Genomic DNA, 11,494 nt, shown 5'->3' with positions numbered 1-11,494 from the left:
GGAAAGCGTGGGCCTCTCTCTCTTCCTCGTCTCCCCCCATGCGAAGCTGGAGCATGCCACTAACACTCACATGCTGATACTCGGGCTGACCCAGGGATCCCGCCATCAAAGCTAAAGGGTGTCACTTCGTGTTTGCATGCTGCAAAGCTAGCTGTTGGCTTTTTCCCCTTCCTGTTTTTCATTATGACTTCTAATGTCCTACACGAGGCATTCTGTTTACCAAATGTGTACTAGAGAAAAAGAAAGAGGTTCTCCAAGACCCCTTCTCCTTCCACAGCAGAGGCTTCGAATGCCAGCAACGGTCAGCCAGGAGGTAATAACACTGATCATAATAGCGAATTCTAGCTTTACTCAACACTTACCATGTGCCATCCTTTGCGTTCATCTCCTTTAATCCAACAATTATATAAGGGAGTTACCATTGTTATCTCCATTTTCTGGATAAGGAATCCAAGCTAATAAACGGTGGAGCTGGGGTTTAAATCCAGGAGGTCTTGACTCCAGAATGTGAGCTCTTAACCTCACTTTCTAAAAGATTCAATTAACAATAAAAGAATTTAATTTCTCATGTGTTAAACAACAAAGATCCATGAAATAAAATATTGAATAATACTAGGAGAAACATGAGAAACAGTTTTATTGGAAATATGCTAACACATTTTCTGAACAAGTAATCCAAAAATAAATAAGGATATGGAGGATATGAACATATAAATTGTTTTAACCTGAAAACAAATAGTATACCTTCTATTCAAGTTCCGTGGACAGTGACAAAATTCAATAAATAGTAAGCTACAGAGAATATTTTGGTAAATTTTGAAAAGTGGAAATTCTAAAAGTCAGTCTCTGATCAAAATGCAATACAACTAACAATAATATAAAACACACCACTTAGAAATGGAAAAACATCAATAGCATATCAAATCACCCTTAGGACAAGGAGTAAATCAAGAGTAAAAAACAAACTATTTAGAAAATAATTTTAAAAACAGGATACAGTCCAAGCTATCCGCAGAGGTAAAATTAACAGCATTAAGTGCTTTTAGTGTCAAGAGGAGAGAAATAAAATGAATGAATTCAGCACACAAGTTGAGATTTTGGAAAAGAGCATAAAACTAGGTACCCCCCCCCAAAAAAAAAAAAAATTGGGGAAAGGAAATATTTGAGATAGAAAACAAAAAAAACCCAAACACCCAGAAGCCTAAGAGTAGGAGAGACGTGCCTTCCAGCCTGTGGACACAGAAGTATGCAGCCATGCTCCAAGTGAACTTGGTCCTCTGACCCGTCCTCAAGCTTCCCCCTTCTCACTGCACTTCTCACTGGTCTGCCTGGTATACTCATCTATAGCCGAGGCTTCCGTTACCCCAGCTCCTTTGCCTATGTCAGCACCACATCTTGTACACAATGTGTAGTGTGGCATCTTCACGTGCTCTACGATAAATTCCCTCCACTTGTGACTCCTGTTCTGTTAGACTTGAGGTCTTTAGAACAGGAACTGTGTCCTGATCATCTTTGTATCTTCAGGGCCTGGGACTAGCGAGTCGTTAATAAACGTTTGCTGAATGAAACAATGAGTGGATGGGCTCAAGCACTGATTCCTGAGTTGCATTTGGTCCCTAGTTGCTTCTGTCCCCACTGCCCAGCCACAGACCCCAGGCCAATGTCTTGAGGCCCGGAAATGAATTATTCCAACAGTAAGAGGACTAACTATAAAGTAGCTGCCTAATGGGGTATTTACATAACCATTAACGATTGTGTGCACAATGTCAATAAAATATGAGGAAGTGGGGGCTTTCATTCTTTTTTTCTTTCCTGCTTGAATAATCAAATATTTCCTTCGTGAAATGGAAAATAGTCCTCGCTGTCCTCAAGGCCCAGTTCAAATGCCACCTTCTCCAGAGAACCTTCCCTAATTTCTCCAACCAGAAACAATCTTGCTTTCCTGGACTTCCGGAACATCTGTCCCTCCCTCTTGTCTCTTAAAATTCTGCCTTGCTTATTTGTGTCTCCAGTGGGCTGTTGACATCCTCTAGACAGGATCGTACGGCACCACCCCTGGGAGGTGAAGGATGCGCTAGGATGTTCATCCAGACTCAAACTTGTCTTCCTCAGCACGGGTAGGGGTGTGGAGGGGACAACGTACTTTGAATGGGAGGTTGCATGGTTGACAGAGACCACCCTGAACTCAAAGCATGCCAGGGCAGAGGATCACAGTGGCCAGATTCCCGCAAACCTCAGAGACCCGCTCCTGTGTACTCCCACCTACGATGTGGCTGGCTGAGAAAAGGTCCCGGAAACCATCTGTGCAGCTCCAGCTAAAATGAAGCAGGGAGATGGGGGCTGCAGTCATATTACTGGAGGCTGAGAAGTGCAGCTGAGGCAGATGGCTGATCATCTTTTTTGTGCCCAGGTGAACAAGGAGAGGGCATTTCAGACACAGGGATCCATCTGAGCAATCTTCAGTGGCCAGAGGATGGCAGATTTATTTTAGGAAGAACCATAGTGGTGCCTGGGTGGCTCAGTCAGTTAAGCATCCGACTTCAGCTCAGGTCATGATCTCACGGCTCCTGAGTTCGAGCCCCGTGTCAGGCTCTGTGCTGATGGCTCAGAGCCTGGAGCCTGGAGCCTGCTTTGGATTCTGTGTCTCCCTCTCTCTCTGCCCCTCCCCCAGTCACGCTTTGCCTCTCTCTGTCTCTGAAAAATGAATAAACCTTAAAAAGTATTTAGGAAGAACCATAACATTAGCCACTGCCATGGCCCTCCAAATCATCTTTACTTGGCTGTCAGAATCATCTTCCTAAAACTCAGATCATACCCTGTCACTCATTCCCATACTCAGAACCCTTAATGGTTCCCCATAGCCTCAGGATTTGGCTTGACATTGTAGGCTCTGTGTGATGCGCCCCCACCCCCCACCACGACCCCATGCCTCCAAACAGTGAACTCTCTTAGGATTCCCAGTCTGGCCCCTCTCTTTCCTCACTAGATATTCTCCCCTTATAGCATTTCATCCAGGACCATGGATTTCAAAATCATTCATATGTGGCAACTCCTGAATTTTCTTCTGGTCTGGATTTCTCTCCAGAGCAATATATCCAATTACTACTTGACATCTTGCCCTGGATGTCAAAGACATCTCAGACTCAGCTGCTGTCTAAAATACCCATCCCGCGCAGCCTGGGTGGCTCAGTCAGTTGAGTGCCCGACTCTTGGTTTTGGCTCAGGTCATGATCCTAGGGTCATGGGACTGAGCCCTGGTTCAGGCTCCCTGCTGAGTGTGGAACCTACTTGGGATTCTCACTCTTTCTCTCTCTCTTTCTCTCTCTGTCCCTCTTCCTCACTCCAGCTCTCTCTCTCTTAAAAAAGTAAAAAAATAAATAAAATACCCCAACTGACGCCCTTACTCTGCTTGTCCTCCCCATATCAGTAAATATCTCTGTCATCCACCCAGCTGCTCCGGTCATTAACTCTATGACTCCTTACACATGCCCTCCACTGCTAGTTCCTGCCAATTCTATCACCAAAGTTTCTTGAACATCCAACTTAGTTCCCTGGTCTAAGCCACATCTCCTACCTGGACTACACAAGAGCCACCTGCCAGGTGTCCTTTCTTCCTCCTTTGTGCCCCTAGAATTCATTCTCACACACAGTCAGGGCCTAATACGCAAATCGAACAATGTCACTCCACTGACGCTGGGATAAAACCTAGCCTTCTAGTTGTTTTTTTTTTTTTAATGTTTATTCATTTATTTTGAGAGAGAGGGAGAGTGAGAGAGAGCAGGGGAGTGGCAGAGAGAGGGAGAGAGAGAGAATACCAAGCAGGCTCTTAGCTATCAGCACGGAACTGGACACAGGACTGGGTCTCACCAACTGTGAGATCATGACCTGAGCAGAAATCAAGAGTCGGAAGCTTGGTCGACTGAGCCACCCAGAAGTCCCCAGCCTTCTAGTTTTAAGGGGCTCCCACTGGCCAAATCTGGGACAATTTGAGCACCAAAAGAATTAAGGTCAATAACTAAAATTATTGGAAAATAGTAGAAACCCCAAAGTCCTTGCTAACAATAAATACGGAAATAAATGGGCAGAAGAATGTCAAGGGGAGAGAGAGCTGAAGTCATTTTGTAACCCTCCGGACACAGACTGATGTGCTTCAGGCAAAAAGCCTCGGTGGATGTTACATTTTATCTATTCAGTAATCTCTGGAATAGGATATCTGCAGGGTTTTAACTATCTCCCTGATCACATATCAGTTACGAGGGACAAACGGTAAATTAACCAGGCAAAAATTTCAATCACCAAGGAGGAGGAGACAGTGTGTGCCTTTTGTTGTCATACCACAAAGACACAATAACATTTATGTCGTCTTCTAGCAGGAATGTGTAATGAAGAAACAGCAGACAAACCCCAAAATGAGGAAGGGGAAAACTGAATTTTCCATAATGTCAGTGTTATAAGAGACAAAGGCTAACTATTCCAGATTAAAGGAGACTAAAGAGAAAGGACAACCGAATGCATTACTTCATTTCTAGACTGGACCCTGGACTAGAGGGAAAATGCTATGTAAAGGACATTATTGAGATCATTGACAAAATGGGTGGTAAATGAGATACTGTATTGCATTAATGTTAAATTTAGTGGATTACTGTACTTGTACACATTGTAACTGTCTGGGGGTAAAGGGTGTGTGTTTGATGTGTAAAACTTATTCTCAAATAGTTCAGAATAAAAGTCACATGTAACATTCCACATATAGAAAGAACAAGTAATTTTAACAGATGAAATTAGGATAAAGGACAGACAGATCTCCACTGTACTATTCACTTTTCTGTAACTTTGAAATTATTTCCAAATAAAAAGTTGAACCAAAAAACCCAGTGTCCTTACCATGGCCTACAAGGCACCTGTCATCACCCCTAGCCAGCCTGTCCAGTCTTAACTTGACCACTCTTATCATGGCCAGCATACTCCGCTCCATCAACATGGCTGCCTTTCAGTTTCCCCAACATACCAAGTTCCTGCCCACCTCTGGGTCTTCGTGCCTGCACTTACTATTGCCTCAATATGGAATTTTCTTCCCTCAACTCAGTTCTCAGGGGTACAATAATTATCATTTCTCAAAATGGCCTTTGACCACCCACTCCAACCATTAGGCATTATATTCTTTCATAGCTCCCTGAACTTTTCCTTCATGATACTTATCACAGTTTGCAAGAATTCACATTTTGGGAGGATTCCTAATGCCCATCTTCTCTAGTAGCCCGAAAGCTCCCTAAAGCCAGGGATCCTGCCTGTTTCACCCCTGAATGTATCCTCCACCCCTGCTACTGGACTTGGCACACTGCTGGGTACTTAGGAGCCAGTTGATTAACTTCCACCCTCCAAGTTTACTCCCAAATTGTTGGCAGCTCTCACAGAACACACTCTACGGTCCGCCTCTAGCTCCAGGAATGGATTCATGAGGCTTTGTCTAGGAAGGCTTCTTGGCTTCTCGATTGCTACACCAGTACTTGAAACTAAGAGGCCATGGTAAGGAGGAAGGGAGACTCAGGAGGAGACTTATGTTAAATAGGAATAATATTGGGAGAGAAAGAAAGAGAGAGAGAGAAAGAGAGAGAGAGAGAGAGAGAGAGGTCACAGAAGGCAAGAGAGGAGGCCAGTTAGGTGCTCAACTCCATACATTTGTGTTTCCTTTTTCCTTGTTCAAGCTCGGCATCTGGCAGCTCGTGAGTTGAGGTGGCCTGGTGGGCGCTAAGGGCTTGGACTCTTGTCTGAATCTTGACTCAACAACAAATAGGCTATATGACCTTGGGCAATGGTCTTCACTTTCCCAGACTCCAAGCCCCTGTCTGCAAAATGGGAGTAGTGCTAGTATTTACTTTACGGGGCTGCTGTCAGGATTACCTGAGCTCATCTCTGGAAAGCGCTTTGATCGTGTTTGGTCTGTAGTCTAGGGAGGAATGAACATCATAGGTGCACGCACAGCAGGAGCAGGATGCACCGGTTCCAGCTAATAGGATTGTTTTCTAGGTTTAGGCAATAACAGGGCTTCAGACAATAGTCAAAGAGCCCCCTCACCACTCCCTATTCCACCACGCCCCCTGCCCCTGATTCAATCCCTATTAAACAAACCTATAGTGTGCAGGCTCCATCTAACACAGTCCTTTCTCCGAGCATCTTTTGACAATCATCTTTTCCACTGTCCCCCAAGTGTGCCCCAAGTCAGACGATGCCAGAGTTCGCCTACTTGATTGCAGCTAAACCCTGTTTTCCAGGTAACCATGGTGACACCTCTTCCTCAACACTGCTACCTTCTGTGGGGATCGGTAAGTATTCCCAGGCCCCTTACTTGGAGATAGCTCTAATGTCTGCCAAGGAGCTTCTGACCATCCTATCTCTGAAGGAAAGACAAACATGTGGACACCACTTCACAGCTTGGAAAGCAACCCCACAACACGACCTCCCTTTCATCCTCACAATGGCCCTGTGAGGTAGATACAGCAGATAATAACTATACTGGCCCACGTTTATCCAGCATTTACACTGTGTGAAGCATTTACGTATGTGCTCTCATTTAAACTCACCCAAATCCTGTGAAGTGGGCTCCGTTTTTCCATTTTACAGAGGAGAAAAATGGGGTTCTGAGTGGTTAGCACTTGCCTCAAATCAAAGAGGTAGTAAGTAAATGAATTTAAACCTCAGCCCATCTGACTCTAAAGCCACACTTTTAACCTTTCTACAATACCGCCTCACAAAACACGCATTATTATTTCCAGGCACCATTCTACTCATTAAATTGAAACTCAGAGAGTTAAAGTGACTTGCCCAAAGTCTCACAGTCAGGAACTGGGAGAGCTGAGATCCACAATTGGATCTTCTGGCTCTGAGGCCCCTGAAAGCAGGAAGTATCAGTGACTGGGTCTGATGATATCCTCAGTAATTATTTCTGTAACAGACTTGCCTTGCCAATCCTGTTCAGCCCAGAATAGTATATCTGGGCAGGAAGTCCTTCCTGGTGTTTTCCGGGAAATTTATGTTTTTCCGAATCCCAACAAAAATCAGTCAAGAGATTGGGAAAACAGGAAAAAGTGTTATAACTCTCTTGTGAGAATTCGTGCTTAACAATAAATACAGAGGCATTCCTGGTTTGAGGGAATCCACTGACATGAAGTAGAAAGCAAGAGAAGGAAATGCTGATAAACGGCATCCCAGGTTAAGGGAGACATGTTGGGAACTTGGGTTAGAAGCACTAAATAGGAGAAAAGTGGTTCTGATCATTCTTTTTCATAGCCGTTGCCACATTACAAGTGTATCTGTGGCCCCGTCTGCTGTAAACAGTCATTCTCACAAATAGAATATTAAATCTGTTTACATGCATCATGTATCTCATGCAAATCCTAGGAATGATGTTCCAAGAAGCAAGTTTTGGAAACGAGTCCTCAAATTGGCAATTTCAACACCTGCTTCTGTGTAATACAGTTATCTTGCTGAAGATTTAAACATTTGTTATTCAAATACTACCCAGTTGTGTTGGGTAGTTGGTATTTTCTGGTTTTTGAATATTTGCTGTAGCCTACAGTTTTTTGTAACTACTCTTATTAAAAATATATGCAAAGTTATGAAAATACAGAATAACATGATTTCAGGAATTTCCAAGAATTCCAATTTTTCACTTCCAAATCCTGAAGATTAATATCTGTTGGGAAATCGGAAATCTTAGCCCAGGGGAACTGCATGAACTTCCCAAGCAGTTCAGTGGGATGGCAAACTATGGAGTGGCCATCTTTTGGCTTCCAGGAAGGCTCTGCCCAGGAGCAGGTCCTGGAGTAGAGCTTCCTTGGCCAACATCCCTCTAAAGGCAGAGGTCTTAGAAGAGGTTACTTCAGGATCCATGGGCAGAGCCTGAAGCATTGGCCTTAGTGTGAAAAATCTGGAGTCTCAAGTTTCATCTCAATCATTGGTGTAAATGTTAATTTCATTCCAGAGAGTATCTGCTCATTTTAGCATAAAAAGTGTTTTATTTAATTACCATGAGAAAAAAATGTATGCTCCACAAATGAATGCCCTGTCAAACCTGCACCCTTAACTCTTGCGCCAGCAGAAGTGGTGCAGCAAGGCCGCCTGTGGAAGCAGGCGGGCAGACCTGGGTCTGTATGCTGGTCCTGCCACATACTGGCTGTGTGACTTTGGGCAGGTCCCTTAACCTCTCTGAGACTTAGTTTCTCCATCTGTAAAATGCTGATAATGAGAACACCAGTGTCACTGGGATATTGTGAGGATTAAATGTGATAATCGCTGTAAATCACAATGCCTGGCACAGAGTAAGCTCTCAATAAACGCGAGACGTTATTCCCTAATATGACAGGCCCAGCAGTGGAGTTGGGAGAGAAGAGCTTGGTGAAAGCCCTTGGAACCACTCACAGGGCCCATGTGCTCAGGGCCTTCTCCAGGTGGGGATTTTCCAGGGCTCTGGGCCCACCCCCCTGGCCCAGGACGCCTTTCTGCAGGCTGTAAGGCGGGCACCAGGGCAGAAAGGCCTCTGTCCCATGTGGGTTCCCAGGAGACTGGCGAGGTTGGCACTGGCTAGGAGCTCTTGAGGCATGTCCTCTGGCGCTTGAGGTAACCTTGCCGCAGGTTTGGCATCCGTGGGCCTGCCGGTGGACGGGGCTGGGGAGGTGGGGAGGTGGAGTGAAGGTGGGGGAGGTGGGGTTTGGGGTAGGGGTGGGGATAGGCCTTGGGGTAGATGGGGGTACGGTGGCGGGCGGAGGGGGTTTTAGGGTCTCCGCGCCAGCGTGGGCCTCGCGGGGCCTGGCCGGGTGTCGCGGGAGGCCGGAGGCCGGCGGACACAGGGTGGAGGCGCTGGTGCCAGAGGAGGTGGGCACTGCGCCCCGGCGCCCACCCCGCACCCCAGCGCGGCCTGGGCCTCTGGCGGCGAAGTGTCCTCAGGTGCTGGGTGTGGTCTGAGTTGTGCCCAAGCCCGCTTGACACTTGCGGTGCCGGTGGGCTCGCTCACTGTTGCGAGGGTCATTAGCGAGCAAGATGGGTGCTGTGACCTTAGGTTTGGGACAGGCTAGGGCGGCTCGCCGCCGAAGGTCCCACGTTGGCTGTAGGGCCGGGAGGCTCTTTCCACCCCCGGGGCACGGGGCGGCCAAGAGAGACCCAAAGGCCTCGCCTTGCCTGCGGAGCCGGCTCACCTCCCCTTCCCCTGGGGGATCGTCCTGGGTGCCCTCGGGGCCTTGCTTCCTCCCCCGGGAGCTCTGGTGTCCGGCAGCACCGTGGAACTGGGCCTGGCGTTTGTCCGGAGGCCTCTCCTGGGAAGGAGCCTCCTGAGGGGCTCGGTCTTCAGACCTTTCTCGTGGAGGGCTCTTCTGGTCATTCTCACTCCCGAATCCTGCAGGGGGAAAACAAGAATCTGGGTAGTGTTTTCTCCTCCCTCTACCCAAGACTAGGAAAACCCTGGCTTGGATTCTTAAACGGGGCAACCTGGTGGAAAATCTTTGCAAATGACAAAGTTGTGTGTTTCTGATGGCAGGTGGAGGTTGAGGCAGGGCCTTGTGAGAACCGGGCGGGTGAAATCTGACAGAGCTGGGCAGCTCTACAATTAGTTGTGGTGTGATTTTAGGTAAGTGTCATAACGTCTTGTGTCTGTTTGTTCCGCTGTAAGGTGGGGATAGTGGTAAAGGCAGACTCAAAGGACTGTCAGTGTGATCAGGGGGTCTACAGACCATCAGGATGGCAGGGCACAGCAGTGATATGTTAAATCACTGATCAGATGTAAACTTGTGCCTTAAACAAAAATGTTTCCAACTCTGTCACCACCACCCCCCCCCCCCGCCGACTAACTATCGTGGATATCCCTAACGCCCAGATATTGGTGCCTTATATTATTTACCATTAAAATAACCGGAGTCCTTGGGGGTAGCTGATTCCATTTCTTAGACAAGAAAAATCAGAATGGGTCTCCCAGCATCCTGTTGATGCCAGATAATAAGGATATTTTCAAGGATGCCAGGGGTAGTGTTACAAAGACAAATATGCTTTTAGTGAATGGACTACTACTGTCAAAGCTGTAAGTGTTTGAGCACCTAAAATATATAACAATCATTATGCTTCAGGGAAATGTCTGAGAAAGGCTGTGAGTCCCTAAACTACTCAAAAGTATTAAGTTAACATAAAATCTTCAAAAAGGTAGTTAGTTGTACTATAAGTATACTATACTATACTATAGGTAGTTGTACAACAAAGGTGTGAGAATAGAGATGTAGAATTTTGATGATTGTTATAAATAGGAGAGTGTGAATGTGGTATTTTGTTACTTGCATTATTCCTCTACTTCTTTTCTTTTCTCTCTCACTCTCTCTCTTTTTAGAGAGAGCAAGCACATTGGGTAGAGGGAGGAGGAGGAGAGAGAAAGAATCTTCAGCAGGCTCCACACCCAGTGCAGAACCCGATGTGCGGCTTGATCTCACGACAATGAGATCATGACTTGAGCTGAAATCAAGAGTTGGATGCTTAACTGAGTGAGCCACCCAGGTACCCCTATTCCTCTACTCCTATTTATAAGGCATAAATATGAACTCATTTCTATCTGTGCAAGGAGGGAAGGATAGATCCAGGGAACTGTGAGCCCAGTGACCCTGGGAAAAGCAGGATTACCATGACTGAACAGCACTGATAAATACATGTAGTAGCCAGGTAGAAGGAGATGTCAGCACTGTTCTGAGATGATGATGTACCCATTTGTTGATGAGAAATAACTTAAATTTATTTGTTACCTCATCTCCTAAGGAAATAGTTCTCAACCTGAGGAGCTCTCAAAAATATCAAGCTATAGGTCCCATCACAAAAGATCCCCAGATTCTATAATAAATAAGGGATTAATATTCAGAACAAAGAACTCTCACAAATTAACAACAATAAAAGTAACAAATCAATTGAAAATGGGCAAAGGACTTGAACAGACATTTCTCCAAAGAATACCAAAAATGGCTAATAAGCACATGAGGATATGCTCACCATCACTATTAGAGAAATGCAAACCAGAACCACAGTGAGAAAGCCACAAAACCACAAAAATCACACTTGTTTGGATGGGTGCTATAAAAAAACAACAACACAGAAAATGACAAATGTTGGTGAAGATATGAAGATTTTGAAACCCTCGTATGCTGTTGGTGTAAAAGTAAAATGGTGCCACTGTGGAAAACAGTATGGCAGGCCCTCGAAAAAGAGGCAGCAGGGACACCTAAGTGGCTCAGTTGGCCAAGTGTCCAACTCTTGATTTCGGCTCAGGTCATGATCTCACGGTGCATGAGATGGAGCCCCTCACTGGGCTCTTCGCTAACAGCTCAGTCTCATGAAGTATGAGATCATGACCTGAGCCGAAATCAAGAGTCGGATGTTTAACTGACTGAGCCCCCCAGGCAGCCCAAAAACACAATCTTAAGGAAAGAAATGTTTGAACACCTGTGTTCATAGTAGCATTATTTGCAATAGT

The 11,494-nt window shown here is 45.7% G+C and overlaps 1 protein-coding gene across 1 annotated transcript in view; it reads right to left on the bottom strand.

Annotated features, from left to right (window-relative positions):
• Positions 1-613: 613 nt before the first annotated feature.
• BCL7C (BAF chromatin remodeling complex subunit BCL7C) overlaps positions 614-11,494 on the bottom strand; it is a 47,231-nt gene continuing 36,350 nt past the window's right edge. Inside the window, exon 6 of the mRNA XM_053894348.1 lies at positions 614-9,388. Coding sequence (XP_053750323.1) covers positions 9,188-9,388 — 201 coding nt within the window. The 3' untranslated portion in view covers positions 614-9,187. The remainder of the gene's footprint in view (positions 9,389-11,494) is intronic.

Source organism: Panthera pardus, unplaced genomic scaffold (genome assembly GCF_024362965.1).
Source record: "Panthera pardus isolate Hobbes unplaced genomic scaffold, ASM2436296v1 HiC_scaffold_5, whole genome shotgun sequence".
In the NCBI taxonomy this organism is placed as follows: domain Eukaryota; kingdom Metazoa; phylum Chordata; class Mammalia; order Carnivora; family Felidae; genus Panthera; species Panthera pardus.
The sequence above is the reverse complement of the archived record's forward strand: the minus strand, read 5'-3'. Positions and strand labels throughout refer to the sequence as shown.